Source organism: Salminus brasiliensis, chromosome 14 (assembly GCF_030463535.1).
Source record: "Salminus brasiliensis chromosome 14, fSalBra1.hap2, whole genome shotgun sequence".
Classification (NCBI taxonomy): Eukaryota; Metazoa; Chordata; class Actinopteri; order Characiformes; family Bryconidae; genus Salminus; species Salminus brasiliensis.
The window spans coordinates 1,767,379-1,794,330 of NC_132891.1; the positions used below are offsets into that span (position 1 = coordinate 1,767,379).

General features: G+C 39.8%; 1 protein-coding gene across 1 annotated transcript; it reads left to right on the top strand.

Moving 5' to 3' along the window:
- cdh26.2 (cadherin 26, tandem duplicate 2) lies at positions 1–26,270 on the top strand. Its single transcript, XM_072697424.1, has 18 exons — positions 1–84; positions 367–423; positions 6,384–6,500; positions 10,533–10,679; positions 12,566–12,710; positions 12,800–12,978; positions 13,070–13,201; positions 14,571–14,753; positions 17,856–18,175; positions 19,131–19,273; positions 20,346–20,570; positions 20,953–21,174; positions 21,661–21,782; positions 22,542–22,649; positions 24,372–24,434; positions 24,522–24,563; positions 24,705–24,785; positions 25,572–26,270. Exons 1-18 carry the CDS (start codon positions 1–3, stop codon positions 25,773–25,775), a joined length of 2,574 nt encoding a protein of 857 aa, XP_072553525.1. The 3' UTR covers positions 25,776–26,270.
- Positions 26,271–26,952: the final 682 nt, after the last annotated feature.

A 26,952-nucleotide genomic window follows, 5' to 3' on the forward strand; every position in this document is an offset into this window, starting at 1 on the left:
ATGACAGGTTTCTCTGCCCAGTGCTCACACGAGACCCTCGGCAGCAAGATGAGGAGTCTAACTCTCACACTTGTCCTCACAATGGTGAGTATCTGTGGTCTCTGGATACTGGAGCTGGACTAAGACCTGTGCTTTGTAATATTGTCTAGTTGAGATCATCTTACAAAGTCAAGCAAATCCAGAAGGTCAGTGTGCTCAGTTACGTGATCCTCAGGGAGTGTTCTTCCCTGAATGGTTAAAAATGCTGCTACTTTCGCTTCTACTGTCTGATAGTGAGGAATCTACTTTCACCTTGGTTCCTCTTCGGTTCCTTGAGCTCCTGATTCTCTTATCTGGGTGTACGTTCATGGTGTTGTGTTGGCTCAGCTTCTGGACTGCTTTACTGTAGATCACTCCTCTCACTCTGAGTCCAAACAGAGGAGAGTAAAGTCTAACACTTGGACTTATGTTCTTCTACTGTAGTTCCACTATATGGACAAAAGTATTTGGACACCTGCTTGTTCTCTGTTTCTTCTGAAATCAAAAGTATTAAAAGAGTTTATCCTGTCTCTACTGTCCAGGGAGGACTTTCTACTAGATTCTACTAGATTTTAGAGAAGGATTGCTGTGAGGATTTGATTGCATTCAATGACAAGAATATTAATTAGGTCAGGATGTTGGATGGTCCCCACCCCACCTCATCATCCCCAACTCATCCCAAAAGTACTGGATGGAACTCCACCACCATCACTCCAGAGAACACAGTTCTTCCACTGCTTCACAGCTCCTCAATGCTGGGGGGCTTTATACCCCTCTAGCCCACGCCTGGCATTATTAGGCAGCATGGTGCCAATAGGGTCATGATGCTAATCTGTTCTGGAAAGTTCTATTCTATTGACAAGCTGTGTACAAGTGTGTGCATGTGTGCATTTGCACATCTGTGTCAGCAATTGGTGCAACTTACAGTGGCTGAATGCATTCATTAAAAGGCATGTCCGCAAACTTTTGGACGTATAGTGTATGTTTTGCTACTTTAGTTGTACAGATATATAAAATGCTTTTACTGCTGTCATTATTTCCATACTTGTACTGGAGGACAGGTTTAGGAGGCTCTACATGTTTGTGTTTAGTAACATCAGCCGTGTTTTACTGTAAACTCACCCGTTTATGGAGCTCAAAGTAATGATGGAAATTAGTCTCTTTGATATTTCCAAGTTTTTAAGTGTAAAAGTTTGTTCATGTCACAGGTTTGGGGTTAGTTACTCACACACTTTATCTGATTGAAAAGTAGATTAAGCAAGCAACACGAATATTTGATAGATCGCCAAACACCCCCAGCACATATAATTATGTAATATATAATAATTATGTGCAATTAAGTCTTTATTCGTGACTTAAAAAAAAGAATGATTGCTTAAATATGGTTTGGCAACTGATTATTGAATTACTCCACATACTGTAAACTGTGGCAGATTAAAAAAAAATACCCCTACAGCAACCGAACTGGGTTTATTTCCCTAAAATATAAACCGTTAATTAATCATTTCATAACTCTTATTCTAATTTGGACATTTGGACCCCCGTTGGGTGCTAGGATTGTTAATTGGCAAATTTCATAAACTTTTTTTTAGCAATCCATGTAATCAACAGTTGACTTCATAATGTCCCAGACTTCACAGGATCCCTTTGGTTTAAGTATAGTTACGCATTCCAGTCTAATACAGAAGCTAATCTTAATCAATTCAATTTAACTTAAAATCAGCTATACTGTCATTAAATAAACTGGTGCTCTGGTGCAGTGATAGTAAAAAAAATGACAAAAAGTGCAAAGACAACAAACAAATAATAAAAATAATATAAATAATATGAAAAAAGAATACACATAATAATACTTTTTATTAGTAATAATACTAATAATACTTATACTAATCCTTTTTTATTAATAAAAATACTTTAATAGTACATTTTGTACAATATAAAAGTAAACTTTTTGTACAATAAATACAAAAAATACAAGTATATGCATGCTTGCTCAAGGGCCCAACAGTGGCAGCTTGCCGAGCCCGGGAATTGAACCCACAACCCACAAGGTTTTGACCCAACTTGTCCTCCTCTGATCAAAACGTCAAAGTAAAAGTCACCAAATCACCTAAACTGTTCTCCTGCTCAGGTGTACAACATATTCATAATCATAATATAATAATCATGGTGTAGAAGAGCTTAATATAGTCACAGCAGTGCTGGTCAGAGTAATGAGAGGAATGATGGGTAATAGTGGTGATATTAGTAGTGGCAGATAGTTAAGACTCCATTTAGCAGGTTTTAGCATGGTCATTAGACAGGTAGCAGTGGTGGGAGTGTGCCGCTGGTCTGCTGGTACATACTGTTAGTTGAGGTTCTATCTGGTCAACAAAGCTAAATGCATTGAACAACCTATCCAGCATGCTCATGTGAGTGAACTAGGTGGGTTCCAGGTGGGTATGCCAGTGGGTTTGTACTATACGTTGTTACTGGGACCCAGTAGGACTTCCCCATCATTGGGTTCCATCGTTACAACCCACCCTAATCTCAACATGGCTCCGGATACAGGCCCCACACGGACAAGTTAGCTGGAAATTTACACTCGGATAAGAACAAGAAAGTCGCTGAACGTAGAGGTTCTATGTGACTGTATCTTCTTAAGCAGATGTTCTCAGATGTTCTTGCCCACAGCTTTGAGGAGCCAAGCTTTGCTGTACACTGTAAATGAGTGTGCAGTCATCTTTCTGAGGTTTAAAGAACCTCCATACAATGCTAAGGCTCCTTAACACTTAACGAGAAGCCAAGAACGCTGAAGAGCCTCTTTTGTGGTGTAAAAACCCTTCTGTAGCAGAACTGTACTTCTGTACTGTACATAAGACACGCACAGGACGCAGAGTTAGGGGGTTAATTTGGATGGGCGTGACTTTACCCTTGTCAAAAGAAAAATGTAAAGCATAAAACACTCTGAATACCACCTGTCTGCTTTTATCCTCAGGTGCTTCTCAGAATGTAAAGCGTTCTGCAGTCAGCGTTGTTTGATTTAGCGCACAAAGCTAAAACAACCACCACTCCCACTGCCAAAATGTTGACCCTGAAAAACTTGAATTATTCGCCTTTGGCTCAACTGCAGCGACTTCAGCCTGCTTAAACCACCCATGGCTTCTGTGTGGGATTAGGAACCAAAAATTTCATAATTCATGTTTTACACCAACATTGTCCAATCTCTCGCTAAGACTTGTGATTGTGATTTAATACATGCATTCAAAAAGCAGCCAAGACTCAATAGCAGCAATAAACTACTTCATGAAGGGGTGGAGCCAAGCGGTTGTAAAAGGGGGTGTATTTCTATTTTGTGATCTGTTGTGACATTACCAAAACACTGAATACTAAATTCGGACTATGATTGGATTATATGAACTGTGTGGTGATAAAATATAAACTCTTATTTATATATTACAAATTGAATAAATTTAATTTTTAATGACAGGACCCTTTAAATTCATCTATGTTTACTCTTTAATCTGTTTAATATGTAAATGAGTCTTGATCTTGGTAGGTTAACATTCCCTTTCTTAATCATCATCATTTATCATCGTTTATTTAAGCTCAGGTTTACTTGGAGTGGGACTTTCGTTTACAATGTAGTTGAGAGCCACTACAAATTAGGCTTGCTAAAACAAAGACTCCAAAGTAGAGATAAAAAAAAATAATAATTATAATAAAGAGGTTTAATAACATTAGTAAATACAACAGCAGTTGTGACAATGAATAAAAATCAGAATCAGAATCAGAATCAGAATCTCTTTATTTCACCAAGTATGTTGCACATACAAGGAATTTGTCTTGGTGAGAGCAACACGTATGACAAGTAACAAAAAAACACAGAACACAGATTATTTACAGTATTAAACTAAAGGAAAAAAGAATAAAAGCAAATTTCAGTAAATAGAAATAACAGCTTTATACCCCTCTAGCCCACACCTGGCATTAGGCAGCATGGAGCCAATAGAGTCATGATGTTAATCTGCTCCAGATGGTCCTATTCTATTGGCAGTACTTCTTCTCTACAGGGTCTAGACAAGCTATGTAAGTGTGTGCATTTGCACATCTGTGTCAGCAATGGGTGCAGCTTAAAGTAGCTTAATTTATCTATTAGAAGGGGTGTCCACAAACTTTTAGATGTCAATATACTATACTGTCTATACTGTCTATACTGTCATGTGGCTTTAACAGACTACTGTCACATACTGTCTGTAGTCTTAATGCTGTGTAAGTGATCAAATTTGAAGCCACACCCTTTACAACAATAAGAGTTGATGGACTGGAATCAACACATTCAGCAGTGATGGATGCATGTAGCTACTGACGGTGAGAAACAAACAGTCAGGCTGAGAACACCTACTGTGTCAAACATTGTGTAAGAACATCCACTAGACCTCTCTGCCTGATGGAACTTGTTCACTCTGCAGTTTCCCTCTTATTTATCTCAGAATGGGGCTGAGCCGGGACTTACCTCCCACCTGAAATCATAGACCAGTCTGTGCCACTTCACATATCGAGCACGATTCAGCAAATTATTAAAAACGAATAACTAGGTTCTTCAGGTGCATCACTATTAAAAACATGGTTCTTTATAGAACCAAACATGTTTGACTTAAAGAACCATTTTAGCACCTTTAGTGTTTACAGCTCAGGAAAAAAGAAAACACCACTTCATTATATTTATTAAATCTGCATCTCTACGAGTCCGGCAGCCGTTTATTCCAGACATTTCATCAAACAGAGCTGAGTTCTCTGAATTTACAGACTATGAAAGTCCCAACAGCAGTGTGAGAGACTAGTGAAGAGCCGGCCGAGACAGGAGAGCTGTGATTGGCCTTCAAGGTTATTTCAGCATAGTGATTCTGAATGATCTCAGAGTTCAGATATTAGCACTGTGATTAAATCTGAATAATAACTTCTTTACATTATAATTATTATAATCATTTCTCTGCATTATTTGAGCAGCTGTTTTTGAGCAGTTGTCATTTCTGCAAATAAATAAATAAATAAATGAAAAATGAATAAATAAATGCTCTAAATAGCAAATTGTTTTATTTTAATTTATGGGAAATGTTGTTCATGGTTTATAAAATATAACGTTAATGTTCATTTCCCTAAACACACTGCCTACAAATATTAAAACCAGAGAAGCTGATCATGTAGGGTATAAAAAACCTTCAGCTAAAAATGTGTGTATTTATTATAATTCTAGCCAAATTTTGAGTACAAAATCTTTCATAAAAATGCAAAATGCTGTTTGAAGAAGCCTTCAACTCCTTTAGACAAGAACTTGGTAGGAGTGTCTTCTGCTGTAGGAACTGTTTCGGCTGAGTCCTGATCATCTGATAGAACAGCTTTGGGATTAATTAGAGTGGAGACTGCGAACCAGATCTTCTCGGTCAACATCAGTGTCTGACCTCACGAATATGCTTCTGGAAGAACGGTCAGAAATTCACATAAACACTAAACTCCTAAATCTTGTGAAAAGCCTTCCCAGAAGAGCTGAGGCTGTTCTAGCTGTAAATGGTGACATTATATTAAACCCTATGGATTAAGAATGGGGTGTCACTCAAATTCATATGCATGAAGGCGAGCGAATACTTTGATTCCCGGGCTCGGCAAGTTGCCACTGTTGGGCCCTTGAGCAAGGCCCTTTACCCTCTCTGCTCCCCGGGCGCTGGAGTTGGCTGCCCACCGCTCTGGGTGTGTGTGTGTACTCACTGCCCCTAACACATGTGTGTGTGTGAGTGTGTGTTCACTACCAGATGGGTTAAATGCGGAGGACACATTTCGCTGTACAGTGTACAGTGACAAATACGTGCACCTTTACCTTTACCTTTTTAATATAGTGCAGATGGATCACTTTATTAATCCCAAAGGGGAAGTAACATATTATAGCAGCATTAAGATTAGGATTAGGTGAAAATAGTCAATTGTAATAACACAGGAGCTAATAAAAAATAAACACCTTACTGTATGTAAATATCTGTAAGAATTTAAAATATAATAATTATAAAAAAATGTATGCATAAAGTGGCTGTGCGATGTACACAACAACAAGTGTAAATGTAGTAACATCAGGTACCAAGCACAATATATACACACATCAATGCTTTATTTAAATAAGTTACATTTAATTTAATTATTTCAAAAAATATTTCTTCTGTGTTCAACTTTCAGGTCAGTGTTTTATTTTTTGAGTATCTGGATCAGAATGAAAGTTCTCATGTTGTGATGAACCGTTCTCTAGCTTTGGTTCTTACTGTAAGTCTTTTTCTGGATTATCTCACACTGATCTCTCTCTACCTCTCTCTCTATGTCTCTCTCTCTCTTCTTGTCAGTGTGTTTTGTCTGTGGTTTCAGCCCAGAGCAGGATCAGGCAGAAGAGAGCGTGGATTATCGACAGCTTAAACATTGAGGAAGAAAACCCTGGCCCTTTCCCGTACCTGCTTGAAAAGGTGAGTATCATATTACTTACTACTGCTTTCAGTGAGCGCATTGTAAAAGCTGTAAAAGAGGAATGAAGAAACTGTGCCTGGAGAAAAAACTGAACCTGCTATCGTTCTCTACTTGTTCTCTGTGTAGATCCTAGTAGTAAAAATCACTCTCATGACATTAATGAATAGAAAAGTGAAATTCCTCAAGAATTGCACATCTGAAGTCTTATAATTGTTTCCACTTCCCGACTTATAGTAGTTTCCACTTCCAGACTTATATTAGTTTCCACTTCCAGACTTATAGTAGTTTCCACTAATAGACTAATAGTAGCTCCAACATTCCTACTTCTACACTTATTATGGTTCCCACTTCCCGACTTATAGTAGTGCCCACTTCCAGACTTATAGTAGTTCCCACTTCCAGACTTATAGTAGTTCCCACTTCCAGACTTATAGTAGTTTCCATTTCCAGACTTATAGTAGTGCCCACTTCCAGACTTATAGTAGTTCCCACTTCCAGACTTATAGTAGTTCCCACTTCCAGACTTATAGTGGTGCCCACTTCCAGACTTATAGTAGTTCCCACTTCCAGACTTATAGTAGTTTCCACATTCCCACTTCCGGACTTATAGTAGTGCCCACTTCCAGACTTATAGTAGTTTCCACATTCCCACTTCCAGACTTATAGTAGTGCCCACTTCCAGACTTATAGTAGTTCCCACTTCCAGACTTATAGTAGTTTCCACATTCCCACTTCCGGACTTATAGTAGTGCCCACCTCCAGACTTATAGTAGTGCCCACTTCCAGACTTATAGTAGTTTCCACATTCCCACTTCCAGACTTATAGCAGTGCCCACTTCCGGACTTATAGTAGTTTCCACATTCCCACTTCCAGACTTATAGTAGTGCCCACTTCCAGACTTATAGTAGTTTCCACTTCCAGACTTATAGTAGTTCCCACTTCCAGACTTATAGTAGTTTCCACATTCCCACTTCCGGACTTATAGTAGTGCCCACTTCCAGACTTATAGTAGTTTCCACATTCCCACTTCCAGACTTATAGTAGTGCCCACTTCCAGACTTATAGTAGTTTCCACATTCCCACTTCCAGACTTATAGTAGTGCCCACTTCCGGACTTATAGTAGTTTCCACATTCCCACTTCCAGACTTATAGTAGTGCCCACTTCCAGACTTATAGTAGTTTCCACTTCCAGACTTATAGTAGTTCCCACTTCCAGACTTATAGTAGTTTCCACATTCCCACTTCCGGACTTATAGTAGTGCCCACTTCCAGACTTATAGTAGTTTCCACATTCCCACTTCCAGACTTATAGCAGTGCCCACTTCCGGACTTATAGTAGTTTCCACATTCCCACTTCCAGACTTATAGTAGTGCCCACTTCCAGACTTATAGTAGTTTCCACTTCCAGACTTATAGTAGTTCCCACTTCCAGACTTATAGTAGTTTCCACATTCCCACTTCCGGACTTATAGTAGTGCCCACTTCCAGACTTATAGTAGTTTCCACATTCCCACTTCCAGACTTATAGTAGTGCCCACTTCCAGACTTATAGTAGTTTCCACATTCCCACTTCCAGACTTATAGTAGTGCCCACTTCCGGACTTATAGTAGTTTCCACATTCCCACTTCCAGACTTATAGTAGTGCCCACTTCCAGACTTATAGTAGTTTCCACTTCCAGACTTATAGTAGTTCCCACTTCCAGACTTATAGTAGTTTCCACATTCCCACTTCCGGACTTATAGTAGTGCCCACTTCCAGACTTATAGTAGTTTCCACATTCCCACTTCCAGACTTATAGTAGTTTCCACATTCCCACTTCCAGACTTATAGTAGTGCCCACTTCCGGACTTATAGTAGTTTCCACTTCCAGACTTATAGTAGTGCCCACTTCCAGACTTATAGTAGTTTCCACATTCCCACTTCCAGACTTATAGTAGTGCCCACTTCCGGACTTATAGTAGTGCCCACTTCCAGACTTATTGTAGTTCCCACTTCCAGACTTATAGTAGTGCCCACTTCCAGACTTATAGTAGTGCCCACTTCCAGACTTATAGTAGTTCCCACTTCCAGACTTATAGTAGTGCCCACTTCCAGACTTATAGTAGTTTCCACTTCCAGACTTATAGTAGTTTCCACTTCCAGACTTATAGTAGTGCCCACTTCCAGACTTATAGTAGTGCCCACTTCCAGACTTATAGTAGTTTCCACTTCCAGACTTATAGTAATTTCCACTTCCAGACTTATAGTAGTTCACACTTCCAGACTTATGGTGGTTCCCACTTCCAGACTTATAGTAGTGCCCACTTCCAGACTTATAGTAGTGCCCACTTCCAGACTTATAGTAGTGCCCATTTCCAGACTTATAGTAGTGCCCACTTCCAGACTTATAGTAATTTCCACATTCCCACTTCCAGACTTATAGTAGTGCCCACTTCAGGACTTATAGTAGTTTCCACTTCCAGACTTATAGTAGTTCCCACTTCCAGACTTATAGTAGTGCCCACTTCCAGACTTATAGTAGTTTCCACTTCCAGACTTATAGTAGTTCCCACTTCCAGACTTATAGTAGTGCCCACTTCCAGACTTATAGTAGTGCCCACTTCCAGACTTATAGTAGTTTCCACTTCCAGACTTATAGTAGTTTCCACTTCCAGACTTATAGTAGTGCCCACTTCCAGACTTATAGTAGTGCCCATTTCCAGACTTATAGTAGTGCCCACTTCCAGACTTATAGTAATTTCCACATTCCCACTTCCAGACTTATAGTAGTTTCCACTTCCAGACTTATAGTAGTTTCCACTTCCAGACTTATAGTAGTTCACACTTCCAGACTTATGGTGGTTCCCACTTCCAGACTTATAGTAGTGCCCACTTCCAGACTTATAGTAGTGCCCACTTCCAGACTTATAGTAGTGCCCACTTCCGGACTTATAGTAGTTTCCACTTCCAGACTTATAGTAGTGCCCACTTCCAGACTTATAGTAGTTCACACCTCCAGACTTATAGTAGTTCACACTTCCAGACTTATAGTAGTTCACACCTCCAGACTTATAGTAGTTCACACTTCCAGACTTATAGTAGTTTCCACTTCCAGACTTATGGTGGTTTTCACATTCCCACTTCCAGACTTATAGTAGTTCACACCTCCAGACTTATAGTAGTTCACACTTCCAGACTTATAGTAGTTTCCACTTCCAGACTTATGGGGGTTTTCACATTCCCACTTCCAGACTTATGGTAGTTTTCACATTCCCACTTCCAGACTTATAGTAGTTCCCACTTCCAGACTTATGGTAGTTTTCACATTCCCACTTCCAGACTTATAGTAGTTCCCACTCCCAGACTTATGGTGGTTCCCACTTCCAGACTTATAGTAGTGCCCACTTCCAGACTTATAGTAGTTCCCACTTCCAGACTTATGGTAGTTTTCACATTCCCACTTCCAGACTTATAGTAGTTCCCACTTCCAGACTTATGGTGGTTCACACTTGCAGATTTATAGAAGTTCACACTTCTAGACTTATAGTGGTTCCCACCTCCACACTTATTATGGTTCCCACTTCCAGACTTATAATGGCTCCCACTCCCAGACCTACAGTGGTTTTCACTTCCAGACTCATAGTAGTTCCCACATCCAGACTTATTGTGGTTCCCACGTCTAGACGTATAGCGGTTTCAGGCTTATAGAGGTTCCCACATGATCACTAAGGTGAAACTTTATCTGCTTGCTATAGGATCCAAGGTGGTTGCTAGATTGCTGCTATGCAGTTGCTGTGGTATTCCTGGTGGTTGTTGGGGTGCTGCTGTGCAATACTCATGATAAATCAGTAGTGGAAGTGTTATTGTGTTGATCGGGTATTTTAAAATAGATGCTAATGTGGTTTCTACTGATGGTTGCCATAGATATATATTTTTTTATTATACAATATATTGTATCTTAATATAGCATGATAATTTGTGCACAATAGCAGGAATGAATTACAAAAAGTTTATTATTGACCCACAACTGTAAATGCTTTCATTTCAGATCAAACTGGACCGAAATTATTTGGTGAAGTTCAAACTCCATGGCAGTGGCGTGGATTCAGATCCCATAGGCCTTCTAAACATGAAAGACGACGGCGGGATTTGGGTGAATAACAAAATCAGCTATGAGGACTATCAGATCCTAAAGGTATGTTCATTAAACGTTAAAATTGTGGTATTAAAAATGATTACACTCTAAAATGGCAGAAGAAGAAAAAAACTTAATTAATTAATTTAATGGAAGTCAATGTAAAATGCTTTTATTCTTAGTCATTTTGGAGCATTTCTGTTTATTCATCATGGAATTTTGCAATTTTGGTAAATATGTCAATTTGTTTTTACATCCTGGATTAATATCAACTCATAATTGTTGATTGAGAAGAGAGGGTGCTAGCTTTGATAGCCATGGCACTCATTTCTGTTTTCATTATTTATATTAGTTATTTTTAAAAAGTTGTAACATTACCGTCTGACTTACAGTAAAGACACGGTTTACAGGTATTTGTTATTTTAATATATACTTTAATCATTTACATGATTGAAATATGACCACTGTTCACACACAGATAGAATATGTTACAATAAACAAATTCAAAGTTCATTTTGTAAAGAATTCTGTTGACCTATTTTATGTGTGACTACCTGTCACATTTGAATCACAGGGACCCTCTGCAGTTAATAAGGGTCACAGCTCCAGGGAAAACTCTGTAAAATGAGCTAATATTCATACAGGCTTTGAATACCAACCCTAAACACTCTTCATCAGCTTTCGAAGTGGAGGCAAGTGTCGTCTCGGTTCGTCTTCTTCTGGAGATGGACTTGTTATTCAAAAAGGAGAGTCTGTAGCCACCATCTTTAGTTGTAACAATAATATATTTTATTTCAATCGAAAGAACAGTGTGGAGAGAGTCTGCCAATTCTGGGTGCCCTTCGGTCTCTCTCTCCCCGACTTAGGAATACCTTGAGTTTTTATACCTTATTTCACGCCACATTCTGTTGGAATGTTGCCATATATGGAATGTTTACATTTCATCCATAGGGAACAGCCATTAGCTCCCCCATTACCTAAGTGGTCCATGGCCACATCTGGACAGCGTTTAACTCACTGACACGTCTGCCCAACGGGATGTCCAAATCTAAACAGCATCTTATGTCTGTTCAATTTGTGTAGATTTGGTCAAGAAACGGGGCCCCCTTTCTTTTCTACATCTGCAAAGCCAACGAATATACTACACAAGAAACAAGTCAAACAGTTCACTGGAGCCCTATTGTAGCGATCTTTAGACGACCGATTCAGGGGGCGTGTCGGTGTGTCTTTGCTATGGTAACGTCGGGAAAAGTTCACCTTGTGCGTCTCGAAATGAGCAAAAGTCGTGTACTGAGTCTCTTAATGAATCATGGGTGTGTTTGGTTTGGGCATAACGCGCAGTAATAAACCAATCAGTGTGTCTCTCTCCCTTTAAGAGCCAGGTGCGGTCAGTCTGACCTTGGCGGGTTGCAACGAACAAACGTCTGACTGTTGACGAACGAACATCTGTCTAGACTGTTTTCAGTCAGTGGAGCTCCTGTTGTGTTTTCCACTGCTGAGATACACAGCGATACTCCAGAAACTGACCTGAACACCCCTCATTTTGAGACCACCGCGCCCATCAGCGTAGAGATATTCACAAGCAGTGCTGCTAGACTGCAGGCGGGGTGGAAGATAGTGAAGATAGGGACCTTGATGTTATTTCAAAGCAGAATGTTCTTCAGAGTTTATTCTGGTGGTTCATTCATCATGAATATCACAACATGCAAATATTGAAAATGGATATACAAGTTTTTTGTGACAGTGATGATATAAGTATTAAAGAGTGGAGGGACGTATTTAAAGGAGTTTACTTATCCAGTGATGCCCTTTATCACATTACAGAGGTATAAGAAAGTGTACTGAGGACTTCCAAGGTTTCAAAATTAGCGGCCCAATGATATTTTAGTAGGTTTATAAAATTATAACGTAACATAATTAAATACAATGTGTTCTGCCCTTTGTAGTTAACATTTGAAGCAAGAAATGTATCCAATAATGAAGTGGACACAAGGCTTGGGGTTGAAATCAAGATCCTGGACATCAACGACCACCCCCCAGTCTTCAATCGTCACCTCTATAATATCACTGTGGACGAGTCTGCAGCTCAGGGTGATCTGTCTGTACACTGTTCAGTCAGCAATCTGAGTCCCAATGCTGAGATACGAATGTCGTCTTAATGGTCATGTGAATCTCAACAGGTCAACGGTTGTTAGTATTGACGGCCACAGATAAGGATGATGGACAGACTCCTAATGGAACCTTTTCCTTCAGAATCGTCTCTGTAACGCCGATAACTGACAATGCAGAGTTTTACCTTGAGCCAACTACTACGTCACTCACAGGAAATATATTTTTCCGGGGCTGTTTGGACTATGAGGTAAATGTGCTTCATCTGTTAAGATGTACGACCTCACTGACGCACTTCTTTCTACTGTACGTCTTACAAAGTTCTATATTTGTTTGTCCAGAAAGCAAAGAAATACACCATCCTGGTTGAAGCCAAAGACAACGGAGATAAAGTCCAGCTCTCCAGCACGAGCACCGTAACCATCGACATCAACGACAAAAACAATCACCTCCCAGTGATCACTGGTCAAACAGTGAGTACTAGAACAGTTCAGAGACTGTAGCTCCGCCTCCTCAGTGTATATCACAATGCCTACATTTAGAGCTTTATTAATATTCACCCTAATGAGAGACTGTAGCTCCAACTCCTCAGTGTATATCACAATACCTACATTTAGAGTGTTATTAATATTCACCCTAATGAGAGACTGTAGCTCCGCCTCCTCCTCAGTGTATATCACAATACTTACATTTAGAGCGTTATTAATATTCACCCTAATGAGAGACTGTAGCTCCGCCTCCTCAGTGTATATCCCAATACCTACATTTAGAGCGTTATTAATATTCACCCTAATGAGAGACTGTAGCTCCAACTCCTCAGTGTATATCACAATACCTACATTTAGAGCGTTATTAATATTCACCCTAATGAGAGACTGTAGCTCCGCCTCCTCAGTGTATATCCCAATACCTACATTTAGAGGGTTATTAATATTCACCCTAATGAGAGACTGTAGCTCCAACTTCTCAGTGTATATCACAATACCTACATTTAGAGCGTTATTAATATTCACCCTAATGAGAGACTGTAGCTCCGCCTCCTCAGTGTATATCACAATACCTACATTTAGAGCGTTATTAATATTCACCCTAATGAGAGACTGTAGCTCCTCCTCCTCAGTGTATATCACAATACCTACATTTAGAGCGTTATTAATATTCACCCTAATGAGAGACTGTAGCTCCTCCTCCTCAGTGTATATCACAATACCTACATTTAGAGTGTTATTAATATTCACCCTAATGAGAGACTGTAGCTCCGCCTCCTCCTCAGTGTATATCCCAATACCTACATTTAGAGCGTTATTAATATTCACCCTAATGAGAGACTGTAGCTCCTCCTCCTCAGTGTATATCCCAATACCTACATTTAGAGCGTTATTAATATTTACCCTAATGAGAGACTGTAGCTCCAACTCCTCAGTGTATATCACAATACCTACATTTAGAGCGTTATTAATATTCACCCTAATGAGAGACTGTAGCTCCTCCTCCTCAGTGTATATCCCAATACCTACATTTAGAGCGTTATTAATATTCACCCTAATGAGAGACTGTAGCTCCTCCTCCTCAGTGTATATCACAATACCTACATTTAGAGCGTTATTAATATTCACCCTAATGAGAGACTGTAGCTCCACCTCCTCAGTGTATTTCACAATATCTATATTTAGAGCGTTATTAATATTCAGTCTAATGAGAGACTGTAGCTCCGCCTCCTCAGTGTATATCACAATATCTATATTTAGAGCGTTATTAATATTCAGTCTAATGAGAGACTGTAGCTCTACTATGGACTACCATTATTAATACCTGATTGTTGATGGATGATTGTTTCTTCAGGGCCCTGGAAAGATAAAGGAGCGGGAGAGTAATGTAGAAGTCCTGCGATTGCAAGTAATGGATAAAGACAGCCCGGGTTCAGACGCCTGGAAAGCTAAATACAAAATTCACGGCGATAAAGAAAAGTATTTTAAAATAGAGACGGACCCGAAGACGAATGAAGGAATACTGACAGTCATAAAGGTATTTAAATTTTCACATTTCTTTTTTTTATTTAAAAAATAAATTAATAAACATAAGCTCAGTTACCAACTTTTGTATTTTTTGAGTTTACTCAACCTGAAGACAAAGTCACAAGGTGTATATCTGAGTTTTAATTGGGATAATGAATAATGAATAAATAATTAGTTCATAAATAATAAAACAGTTATTCATTAACTGCTATAGATTATTTGGTCATTACAGTGAATTATTAATAATTAAGTGGAGCAGTGGTGGATCAGCAGCGGTTAGAGCTCCAGGCTGTTAATGACAGGGTTGTGGGTTCGATACCTGGGCTTGGCAAGCTGCCACTGTTGGGTTCTTGAGCAAGGCCCTTCACCCTCACTACTACCTAAGCGTTGCAGCAATGGCATGTGTGTGTGTGTGTGTGCATCACTGCATGGATAGTTTAAAGACAAATTCCATCTACATCACACAGTCGTGTAGTTACACATCCCACATGTTCAATATGGATGTTTTTATAGATGACACCCATTAGACACCCATTAGACATACTTGTGAGTCATCTCTAAACTGAGGCCAAATGGACTGGTTGCCTCCTGAGGCTGTACACTTCTAATAAGCCAGAGCTTCAGAGTCAGGCCAAGATCAGCTCAAGTTATTAAAACCATCTGTCTGTACATAACCCCAACCGGTACAAGAGCTTATTTAAGAGTTGTGTAATGAAGCTATGACTTCTTGGGATGACGGTTATTAAATTTAATATATTTCTATCCTTCATTTAATCAGGATGATCACACTGTGGTTAAATAAGAGCCAGCATAATGACATATATGTTTATTATTTATCCTAAAACAATAGTATATACTCTAATTTGTATATACATTTACATTTAGAGCATTTAGCAGACGCTCTTCTCCAGAGCGGCTTAAAGAAGTACTTCACTGTTCACTCCTTAGCTAATTTCTATAGGCTAGAATCCAGAAGATCCTCTAATCTTAGACTCTACTAAACACAAGTCAATATGGAGACAATAATACTCTTCTCTTCGCCTGAGTACTCTCAGAAGAGGAGGGTCTTCAGTCTGGGTTTGAAGACAGTGAGCGTTCGGACACCCAGGGGAAGTTCGTTCCACCACTTCGGTGCAGGACAGAAAAAAGTCTGGACGCTCTTCCGTGGATCTTAAAGGATGAAGGGTCGAGCCGAGCCGTACTTGAAGCTGGAAGGGCTCTTGGTGCAGATCAACTTTGTCCTCTGATTCATCCTCTAAGACTTGTAGCCAGCCTGGCAGCACTGGTACGCATGTTGAAGCTGTTGAGCATGGCACCGTCAATGTTGTGCATACCTGCGAGGCCTTCGTTCTGCTTGCAGCTTATGCAAATTTGTATATAGATTTGTGGTGGGAAGTTTGCATGCACTCATCATGACAGTATTGAGTTTTAAATGATATGACTGACAACATACATCCTTATTAGACAAAAACATGAATTTGGTGCACAATATTTACTTGGTTTTCATTGGTTTTGTGAATCAGAACAGGGTCAAAATAGGTCAAAAATATTCATACAGTTGTCATGGCTGGTTAGGCCAGACACAGAGGGACAAACACTTGCAGAGATGGAGCCAATGCAAGCACTTTATTAACAGAAAAGGGGTGCAACACAGAAGGTAAACGAAAGCAAGCAATGCAGCAACTAAAGTGACTGAATAGTAAAACAACGTAAACTTGACAACTAAAACGGGCGAACACAAAAGCACACCTGAGGCCGGGGGACCTCTGGGAACTGAGCTGGGTGAGCTGGAGAGGGAGAACTTTAAACAACACATAACTACCTACCAGGCAGTGACTGGGAAGATTTCAGGGGAATCTAAGGACAAGCGTGAACCACACAGAGATTACACAAACTGGGGGGAGAGAGCTGGGGAACCAGCCGCAGAACCATAAACGGCTAGGCCAACTCTTGCCTAGCTGGAGCGAGAGTCACGGATAGATCCAGGGAGCGAGCGAAAGCAACTCGCAAAACTCGACGAAAGAAGCAAGGTCCGCTAGTGGACCTGAACTGCTAGTATCCGAACTCCTTAAGTACCCCCAGCCTCAGGTAAAACACATTAACAAAACAAGACATGACATACTTAACAAAACCAGAAACATGTGAGACAACACCTGAACTGAACCAAACATATGAACATGAACAGAACACTGAACCGACACATTGAATCAAACTACAACTGAAACTCAACAAAAGTCTTTAAGGGAGCCTGCGGGCCACGGCTGAAGTCCGCCCCGGGGGCGGGCGTGATGACGCAGACCTGACAACAGTCACTTAGACTCATTAGCAATGTGTCCTTTAACCTGACAAATTTATTATTTAACCAAGTCGGTCCCGTTGAGATACAGTGATCTCTTTTCCAGAGGAAGCCTGGCCAAGACAGCAGCCTAAAACATCAGTTTCAACATTTAAAACAGACAGCAAAACATACAAACAACAGTAAAGCCTACAAAACACAACCTAGTTAATCAATAGTGAAAGCAGGAGCGATAAGAGACTGATTCCAGATTCCTTATAAGATTTCTGAATGTTCCAAGAGAAACGAGCTCCTCCAGATTCAGAGAGCTCTGCAGTGAATTCCGTGAAAGTCGCAGGTGTGAAATGCACAAAGGAACGCTTGCCGAATAAGTACTCTAGGTTCTTGAGATAAAATCACATTAATATTGATGTATACCAGTGCGAAAGGCGACGTGCAGCCAATGAGGGTCAACTCTGCCATGTACGGTGCAGTGGCGAGTGAAGGCTTTGCGGCCTATAACAAACCTCAAGGCACCGTGGTACATGGAGTCCAGAGACGATGATGGACTACAGCTGGCAGCTTCTGTGTGCAACAGAAAAGGGTTGGATTGACCAACACAAAGTACAATGGAAAAGTCCAAGAAGCTCGGAGCAGATCTGAGAAGGATGATACTACAATAATTGAAGTCAGGAAGTCAGGAAGTTTAGTCTTTCTAAACAACTGCACATCCCAAGATTAGTTCATAGAAAAAAAAACATCTTAAAGAAATCACTGAATGATGAACTTCATGTTCATGAACTTATTTTTTCCATATGTTTCTTCCCAAACACACAGGCGATGGATTATGAGGAGCAAACGTCGAGGAACATCTCAGTCAGCGTGGAAAACATAGCACCCTACTTCTCCTGTGAGGTCACGGGACGTCCTAAACAAGGGCTATGGAATGTTAAGACAGCTACTGAAGGGTCCTACGGGAGTCTGGCAAACTCCCCCAAGTTGTATCCGGTCACCGTTGGTGTGGAGGATGTGAACGACCCTCCTGAGTTCGTACCGCCTGTCAGGAAAGAGGGGATCATGGAGAACACGAAGCTAGGAACCCACCTGTGCACTCTGAAAGCTGTGGACCCTGATAAGACGTTCGCCAGCACTTTTCGGTAAGAGGCACCATGTTACTCTCCACTCTGAGGGACAGGTGTACGTGAGATAAGAGTTGCACGATTTGGGATTCTTAAAAGTTACACTGTCCAAATGTTTGTGGACACCCCTTCTAATGAATGCATTCGGATACATTAAGTCACACCCATTGCTGACACAGATGTGCAAATGCACAGCATTTGTAGTGCCTTTAGAGAAGTAGAAGTGTTAATAGAATAGGGCTCTCTGGAGCAATTACATCATATGGACAAAAGTATTGGGTCACCTCTTAATGATTAAATCCAGGTGTCTGATTCAGTCCAATTACCACAGGTGTCTCAAATCCAGCTTCTAGTCCTGCAGTCTGTCTTTCCTCCACACATCAGTGAAAGAACGGGAGGTTCTGAAGAGCTCACTGAACTCCAGCGTGGTTCTGTATGTAATAGGAGACACCGCTGCACCACCAACAACAAGTCAGCTGGTGAAATTTCCTCCCTCCTAGATCTTCCTCCATCAGCTGTGAGTGGTGTTATTATTGAACAGTGGAAGAGTTTAGGAGGAACAGCTCACAGAGAGCAGCTCAGCCACCGAGTGTCTGTCAGACCACGTAAAGTTACAGAGCGGGGTCAGGGCCGAGTGCTGAGCTCAGAGCAGAGTGCAGAAAAGCCTCCAACTAACTGCAGCAGAGCTCCAGACCTGCTGCTGCTGCTGGTAGAGCTGCAGAGGAGGACCAGCTCCTTATTAATACGGCATGTGGATTAGAATGGGACGTCTTGTGAAATTTTACTATCTCCTGTTCATGGAATGTGGAGGTGTCCCAATACTTTTGTCCATACAGTGTATTTAACTAAATGTAACAGTAATTTCCTGGGGCCTGTAAAAGGTGATCAATGTAGTTTGTGTTATATGTACGTTTGGTGTATGTATGATTGAATACAGCCCTCATTTGACTCTCTCTCACTCTTGCTCTATCAGGTTTTTCAAAGGAGAAGATGTAGAAAACTGGATTACCGTAGACCCGAATACGGGTGAAGTGTTCACAGCAAATGTTATAGACAGAGAATCATCTCATGTGAAGAACAGTTCCTACCCTGTGATTCTCTATGTTATGGATAATGGTAAGCGGAGCTGCATCATTCTAACCTGAGATTAACAAGGTCTGTGATTTTAATCCAGTATGAATCTGCAGTGTCTGTAGTCTTTACAGTCTGATGGGCACATTTATGAAGTCACTTTTAATCCAGTATGAATCTGCAGTGTCTGTAGTCTTTACAGTCTGATGGGCATATTTATGAAGTCACTTTTAATCCAGTATGAATCTGCAGTGTCTGTAGTCTTTACAGTCTGATGGGCATATTTAAATCCAGTATGAATCTGCAGTTTCTGTAGTTTTACAGTCTGATGGGCATATTTATGAAGTCATTTTAAATCCAGTATGAATCTGCAGTGTCTGTAGTCTTTACAGTCTGATGGGCACATTTATGAAGTCATTTTAAATCCAGTATGAATCTGCAGTGTCTGTTATTTTACAGTCTGATGGGCATATTTATGTATGAATCTGGACTGTGTGTAGTTTTTATTGTCTAAAAGCAAGACATGTGGAGTGCTTTTAATCCAGTATGAATCTGCAGTGTGTGTAGTTTTACAGTCTGACAGTAGTAACTGTGGAGTGATTTTAATCCAGTATGAATTTACATTTACATTTAAGGCATTGAGCAGACGCTCCAGAGCGACTTATAAAAGTTCACTATTTACTCATGAAGAATCTCAGCTAGTTTAAATAGACTAGAATTCAAAGCTCCTCTAATCTTAGACTCTACCAAACTAAAGTCAATAAGGTGACCATAGTACTCTTCTCTTCGCCTGAGTACTCTCAGAAGAGGAGGGTCTTCAGTCTGGGTTTGAGGACAGCGAGCGTTGGACTCTGCTGTTCAGACACCCAGGGGAAGTTCGTTCCACCACTTCGGTGCAGGACAGTAAAAAGTCTGGACGCTCGTCTTCTGTGGATCTTAAAGGATGGCGGGTCGAGCCGAGCCCTACTTGAAGCTGGAAGGGCTCTTGGTGCAGATCGGCTTCTGACTAATGAATGTACAGTGTCTGTAGTCTTTAGGGATTTACAGAAATAAATGTGAAGTCTTTTTTTACTGCTTTGTTTCATTCTAACTTCACTTATGCTGTTCTAATGTCCAGGTGCGCCTCCAATGACGGGTACGGGAACCCTGATCATCCAAGTTGGGGACCAGAATGATAACCAGCCCATACTTACAGTGAATTCATTGGGAATGTGTTTGTCTGACAAGCCCACCATGACCAACATCACTGCTGAAGATCTGGATCTGCCTCCTTTCAGCGGCCCCTTCACCTACGAACTCCTGGGGGACGTGAAGGGGAAGTGGAGGATTGATCCTTCCCACGGTAGAGTTGATCTAATGATATACATTTCTGTACATTAATACAAAATCCCGACAGTTATTATGAACTTTGAGTGAGCTTATCTAGGGCCTGACTGGTCAGATCAAAAATGAAACAAAGAAAATTATGATTAATTATGATTTTTAAATTAAAATGTAAAGTTTATTTTACTTTATATTATTTTATTGAACTCAGTATGAATGTGGTTTAGAACCACATCCTGCAACTTAAAAAAAAAATTAAGTCCATGACCTGTGCTATAAAAAAAAAAGACATGAACATGAAATTTATTTATAGATATTTTGTAAAATAGCAAAAGTAAAAATATGTCAATAAAAAATCAGAATGAAAATTGTGTCCCTGTATCCCTTTGATCTTTCTAAAGGAATCACTGTAAACCTGGTGAAAGAGAGCATTGTCCATTCGGGCTACCATGAGCTCCTGGTCAAAGTATCTGACAGCCAGGGCCTCAGCTTGACCCAGAACCTGTCGGTCACTGTCTGTGATTGTGTCGCCATGCCCAACTGCCATCTAAAAAGGACCTCCACTGCCCAGGTGGGCAGCAGTGCCATTGGGATTATAATCTTTGCACTCCTCCTGCTGCTAGGTATGACTCAGATGTAGACCCTGTGCTTGATTAGTCACTGCAGCTTTACTGTAAAGTTATTTTATTTCAATTTGACAGAAAAAAGCTCTTAAACTTGCAGAATTTTACAATTTACTTACTTATTTCTTTAATGTTTTATATTTAGGTTTTATATTGAGGATTTCCTCACTTTAACTTAGAAACTCAAGAGGTTCATAAGACCAGATAGTTCATTATTATGGGAATATGAATAGTCTCTGTAAAATAAATATTTATTTATTCACTCTGCATCGAGCAGAATAATCTATATATTAGACATTTACATCAAAACAAATAAATAAAATATAAATAAATGTAATTTTGGTATACTAGTGTTCTGTAATGACACAGGCTGGTGATAAACTGCACAAAAATGAGGTCAACCTTACAGTTTATGTTCAGTTTCTTCTGTATTTTAACTTTACTGATTCTGGGACTGACCATTCTACCTATGTCCTTTTTATACAGCTATCCTTCTCATGGCTTTTCTGATCTCCTGCAAACAAGAGAGGAAAATGATCCTGACAGATGATGGCCCTGGCTGGCGTCTCCTCGAATCCAATATCGAGACGCCAGGAACTGACTGCAAGGTAATAAAACACTCATTATACAGCCTGGTACCTGTTACCAGCAAAGAGCAGACATATCTGCTTAGGGAAAGCTTGACATTGTGTTTATAAAAAAAACAGTTATAATAATTTATTCATCTAACTGTGTAGTAACATAATAATAACCATATAATAACTGTTATATTGAATTCTATCGGAATTAAAGCAGCACAGTTTACGTATCTCCAGTTTTGACTGGAATATTCTTCGTATTATTAGTAATAGTTTTATATGGTTATATACGTGTATATAAAGACTAATTATTTATATTACTTAATTAGAGCTATAAGTATAATTATAAATATATAATTCGGTAGATACACTTGTGTAATTGCAAAAAAATAAAAAAAATAAAAACTGAAGTTGATACACATGTAATTATGGAAGCCGTAGTATTGTAATTCTTATTTATTAGTGATTATCTCTCCAATAATTACATTGTTATTGTATGTAGTGGTGATGTGTAAGTACACAGTTATAACAGACATCTCATCTCATTACTAGATTTATGTGAAGATCAGCTATACAAACACAAATATGCTATACACATTTTATCTGTATTTTATTTATTTTATTTGGGTTTTTTATTTGCATAATATTTATTTTATTATTATATAAATGGAGAAATGTAACAATAACACAGTGATCACATTATGACTAACCATACCAATAAGATTTTACTGTCCTTGGTTAGAAAAAGTCAGATTAATAATATGCTTTGTTTATTATTGCTTTATAAAGGTTCCGGCCAAATTAAGCCAAGTGGACGGCAACCAGGCCATAAACGGCATCTCCCACTACGCAGAATACAGTGGAGTTACTAAGCAGAACCTCATGCAACAACAAAGCGTATGTGATGATACTCCTCATGACCATTTCACAGATCCACAGATTTTCATTATTTTTACCAGTCCTCAGTAGCTTCAGTCCTTAGTCCGTAGTATTCTACGTCACTGAGAACTGAAACCAGGGTGGAGATGTTAGAGAATGCCTTCCTAAAGAGTAGATCCAAGAAATTGACAGAAAAAGCTAATATATTATAGCTCAACAGACAGTTAGAATTTAATGCCATACTCTATATGTCCAAATGTTTGTGGACACCCCTTCTAATGATGCATTCAGCTACTTTAAGCTGCACCCATTGCTGACACAGATGTGCAAATGCACACACACAGCTTGTCTAGTCCCTGTAGAGAAGAAGTACTGCCAATAGAATAGGACTCTCTGGAGCAGATCAACATCCTGAACCTATGAGCTGTGAAACAGTGGAACAGAAATGTACAGAAGTGCGTCTCTGTAGAGGACATGACTTTTGCAGTGTTCCATTTACCTCGGAAATCTGATGTCGGAGCTGGGAATGATGTCACACTCCCATTTCAATTTCAAAACATTTCCAAAAAACAGGCTAAAGACTTTTGAGTTGATTGCAACTGGTTTGACAGTCCTTTACTGGTGTTTTGTGGAAAACTGAAACAAAATATGATCAACTTTTTATGTCCCAGGTTAGCATAGTAAGCATTGTCTCAGGTCATGTCATGGAAACATGTCCACAGATAGGAGTTGAACAGTACTGTGTGAATTTTGGGGCCTCAGGGTTTGGTGAGGCGAGTAGGAACCCTGACTTGTTGGGGCCTTCCAGTTAAAATTTCCTACTCTGACATTCCAGTTCAAACTGAATGCAGCATTATTAGTCAAGTCAAGTCAAATTTATTTGTGTAGCTTTTTACAACTGTTGTCGTCACAAAGCAGCTTTACATAATTAGTAATTAATAAAAGACAGAAAATAAAGAAATAACATAAGACATGAAGGATCAAAGACCCCCAGTGAGCACCAAAGGCTACAGTGGCAAGGAGAACCTCCCTCAGAGCTGGAGGAAGAAACCTTGAGAGGAACCAAGACTCACAAGGGGGACCCAACCCATCCTCCTCTGATCAGAACTATTTATAGATTATTGATAAAAGTTACCAAACCATCTAAACTGTTGAACTGCTCTGATCATAATCATAATATAATAATCATGGTGTAGATAGGTAATAGTGGTGATATTAATAGTGCAGATAGTTACGAGTCCATTTAGGTTTGGACATGGTCATTAGACAGGTAGCAGTGGTAGGAGGGTGTGCAGCTGGTCTGGTATAGGTGGTGGTGGTTGGGGGGCCAGCTGGTCTGACGCAGGTAGAGGGGACCTCAGCGGGCAGTCTTCCAGCAGGTCGGGCTGGGTGGCCATTTACTGGGAGAAGGTAAAAAGAGAGAGAGTTAGTTCTGAGAGGATTTAATGGAGAGCAGAGAATGTTGAGCATTATTAACATCTACGGTACTCCTAGAAAGTCTGTGGAGCTAGATAGTCTTGGTTGCTCTCAAGGTTTCTTCCTCTCGACCCGAGGGAGTTGTTCCTTGCTTGCTCAAAAGAGGCTTGGATCTGGATCTCTGTGAAGCTGCTTTGTGACATTTGTTGTAAAAAGCCAAAATAAATCAAATTAAATTGAATTGAATTGAATTGAATTGAATTGAATTGAATTGAATTGAATTGAATTGAATTAAATTGAATTGAATTGAATTCTCTTCTGCAGACCATGACTGTTCAAGACAGCTCCTTCTACAGGGAGCAGATGCTGAGGAGATCTCTGCACCGGGTGAATATTACATCTTCTGAATCTCTGTTTCTCTGGAAGTTTGGGTTTTTTTACTGACCACCTGTTTCTCTTGCATCCGCATTTCAGAACTCCACAAGACGCTCGCAAAGGAGTCACCGCACAGTGACGGTGAGCCTCCACATCTGAATGTGTCTGGTGTTGGTTTATTGGTTTACCACCTGATTCAGATATGCTTTACAAGTCTTTGATCATCCAGATCTTATAGTTTAGTCCAGTCTGAAGCTGACTGTTTTTGTCTGTGCTCTGCAGGAGTCAATGGACAGAAACTACTCCTCTTACACTGTGGATGACTTTCAACTCAGACAAGGCCTGCTGACTCAGATCAGTCAGGTAGTCCTGCTCTTACTCTAATAAGAACCGCTTTATCTCATGAAAAGCAGGAGTAGCATTTTATAACAGGTCCATATCAAGTGTAACATTCACATTAATAAAGTCTACAATTTCATTGATTTATTATTTAATAATTGACATAGCTGTGGTTTGATCAGATACAGTGCTGCGTAAAACTGTTGGGCCAGCCAAGAACTACTTTATCGATATATGATAGAACAAGCATCCCAATTGGGAACTGGGCCATGAGATGTTGCTGTATAATTATTATAATATATATATATATATATATATATATATATATATATATATATATATATATATATATATATATATTGTATACTATTGTATTTTCCTATTTATGTAAAGCACACTCCTTGCCTACAAATTGCTTCGCTGGTTCAATAGACTAGGACCCTCTGGAGCAGATCAACATCATGACCCTATTGGTTCCATGCTGCCTAATAATGCCAGGCGTGGGCTAGAGGGGTATAAAGCCCCCCAGCATTGAGGAGCTGTGGAGCAGTGGAAGAACTGTGTTCTCTGGAATGATGGTGGTGGACCTCCATCCAGTACTTTTGATTGGGATGAGTTGGGGGGCCAGGGGTAGTGATAATCAAACACCCTGACCTCACCAATGCTCTCTCTCTAAATGCAGTCAAATCCTCACAGCAATGCGCCTCCAAACTCTTGTAGAAAGCCTTCCTCCCTGGACAGCAGAGACAGTCTAGAAAGCTCTGAGTGTTTCTCAAAGCCTGAGCTTGACTCTATTTTCTTCCTCTACAGAAGCTGCTCCGACTCCAGGCCGCAGGAGAAGAGTTAGGTGATTATGAGCCCCGTTGCTATGCGTATGAAGGAGAACCCATGCTTGATCCTCAACTGGATGCCATCTCCATTACTGAGAACGAATTCCACCCAGACCTTCTCACAAACCTGGATATACGATTCAACAAACTGGCGACCATATGCAGGCCTGACTTACGGTCATAGTTTCACTGAAAACAGGCCATCTTAAAGCTTAAAAAAATGTCACGTAATTGTGTTTCATTTTAATGGGAATGACACAGAGATGTTCCTGGAATTGAGAAAGCACTACAGGATGTTGCATAAAGAGGACATGGTTGTCTCATCTGCAATTTTCTATTAGTATTTCTAGTCTCTGAGCTAATAATACAGATGCCGAAAAACCTGTTTTTTGTGGAGGCAGGAGGTTTTGAGGAGTGTCTATGTGTCATAGTTTCAGTCGTAGGCACTGGTAATGGCATTAATATGAAGCCAGAGACTGAATGTTGTATATTCAGTAACTCTGACCTGCAACTATCGGTAAAGTTGCACAAAAAGAGTGTTTTAATCTTTTTTTATATTGAATAGCAAAGAATTTAAATAAGACAGAAAAGCAATCTAAGTGTAGAAAGACAGAAGAACTGTTACAGGTACACTGTCCTCCACAGTTATTGGCATTGTTAATACAGGTCTGAACTTTAGCATTTTCAAAGGTCACCTAAGATACACTGAAATGATGGATGCTTCAAGTCTAAGGTCCAAGAAGTGTCTGAGCTTGTATCTGGATCCATTATTAAGTTTAACAACTTTAGTCTTACAATACAAGCCATGTGCAGTTTATAAGATTAGCTACCCCTAATAAAAAATTAGACTCAATGATGCACTAAAGTGTACATAATTGTAGCTACACCAATAATCAATGCACTTGGAGTTGGTGATTGGTGTGGTGCAACAGATAACACCTCTACCTGCCACTGAGCTACCACACCATGTTGGAGACTAGGGTTCAATTCCCACTCTGGGTGACGGTGCTGCGCTACACCAACATTGCCCATCCCTGGGCAAGACTCCCAACACTATATTGGCCCACTTCACTTTCACAACTGTGAACAGTGAAATAAAAAAAATACATAATACATAATAAGTATCACAACTACAGAACGATTATACACAGAGTATATTAGAAATGTACTAAAATTACACATTAAATATATTTATATATCTGATCTGAAATATACTGCTAGTTCCTATCTTACCAAAATAACACATTTCTAGGAATACTTACTTCTAGGAATGCATTGCTGTAGAAGTTGTTTTAATACACTTTGCAAAACTACACAAAACTATTTGATATATAAAATTAAATTTAAATACATTTTCACTA

What these genes read in the sequence shown, in the direction of transcription:
- cdh26.2 (XM_072697424.1), top strand. Translation starts at nt 1, where the DNA reads ATGACAGGTTTCTCTGCCCAGTGCTCACACGAGACCCTCGGCAGCAAG. An exon ending in ACGTTCGCCAGCACTTTTCG is followed by an intron (nt 18,176 to 19,130) that starts GTAAGAGGCACC and finishes TTGCTCTATCAG; the next exon opens with GTTTTTCAAAGGAGAAGATG. An exon ending in TGCACTCCTCCTGCTGCTAG is followed by an intron (nt 21,175 to 21,660) that starts GTATGACTCAGA and finishes CTTTTTATACAG; the next exon opens with CTATCCTTCTCATGGCTTTT.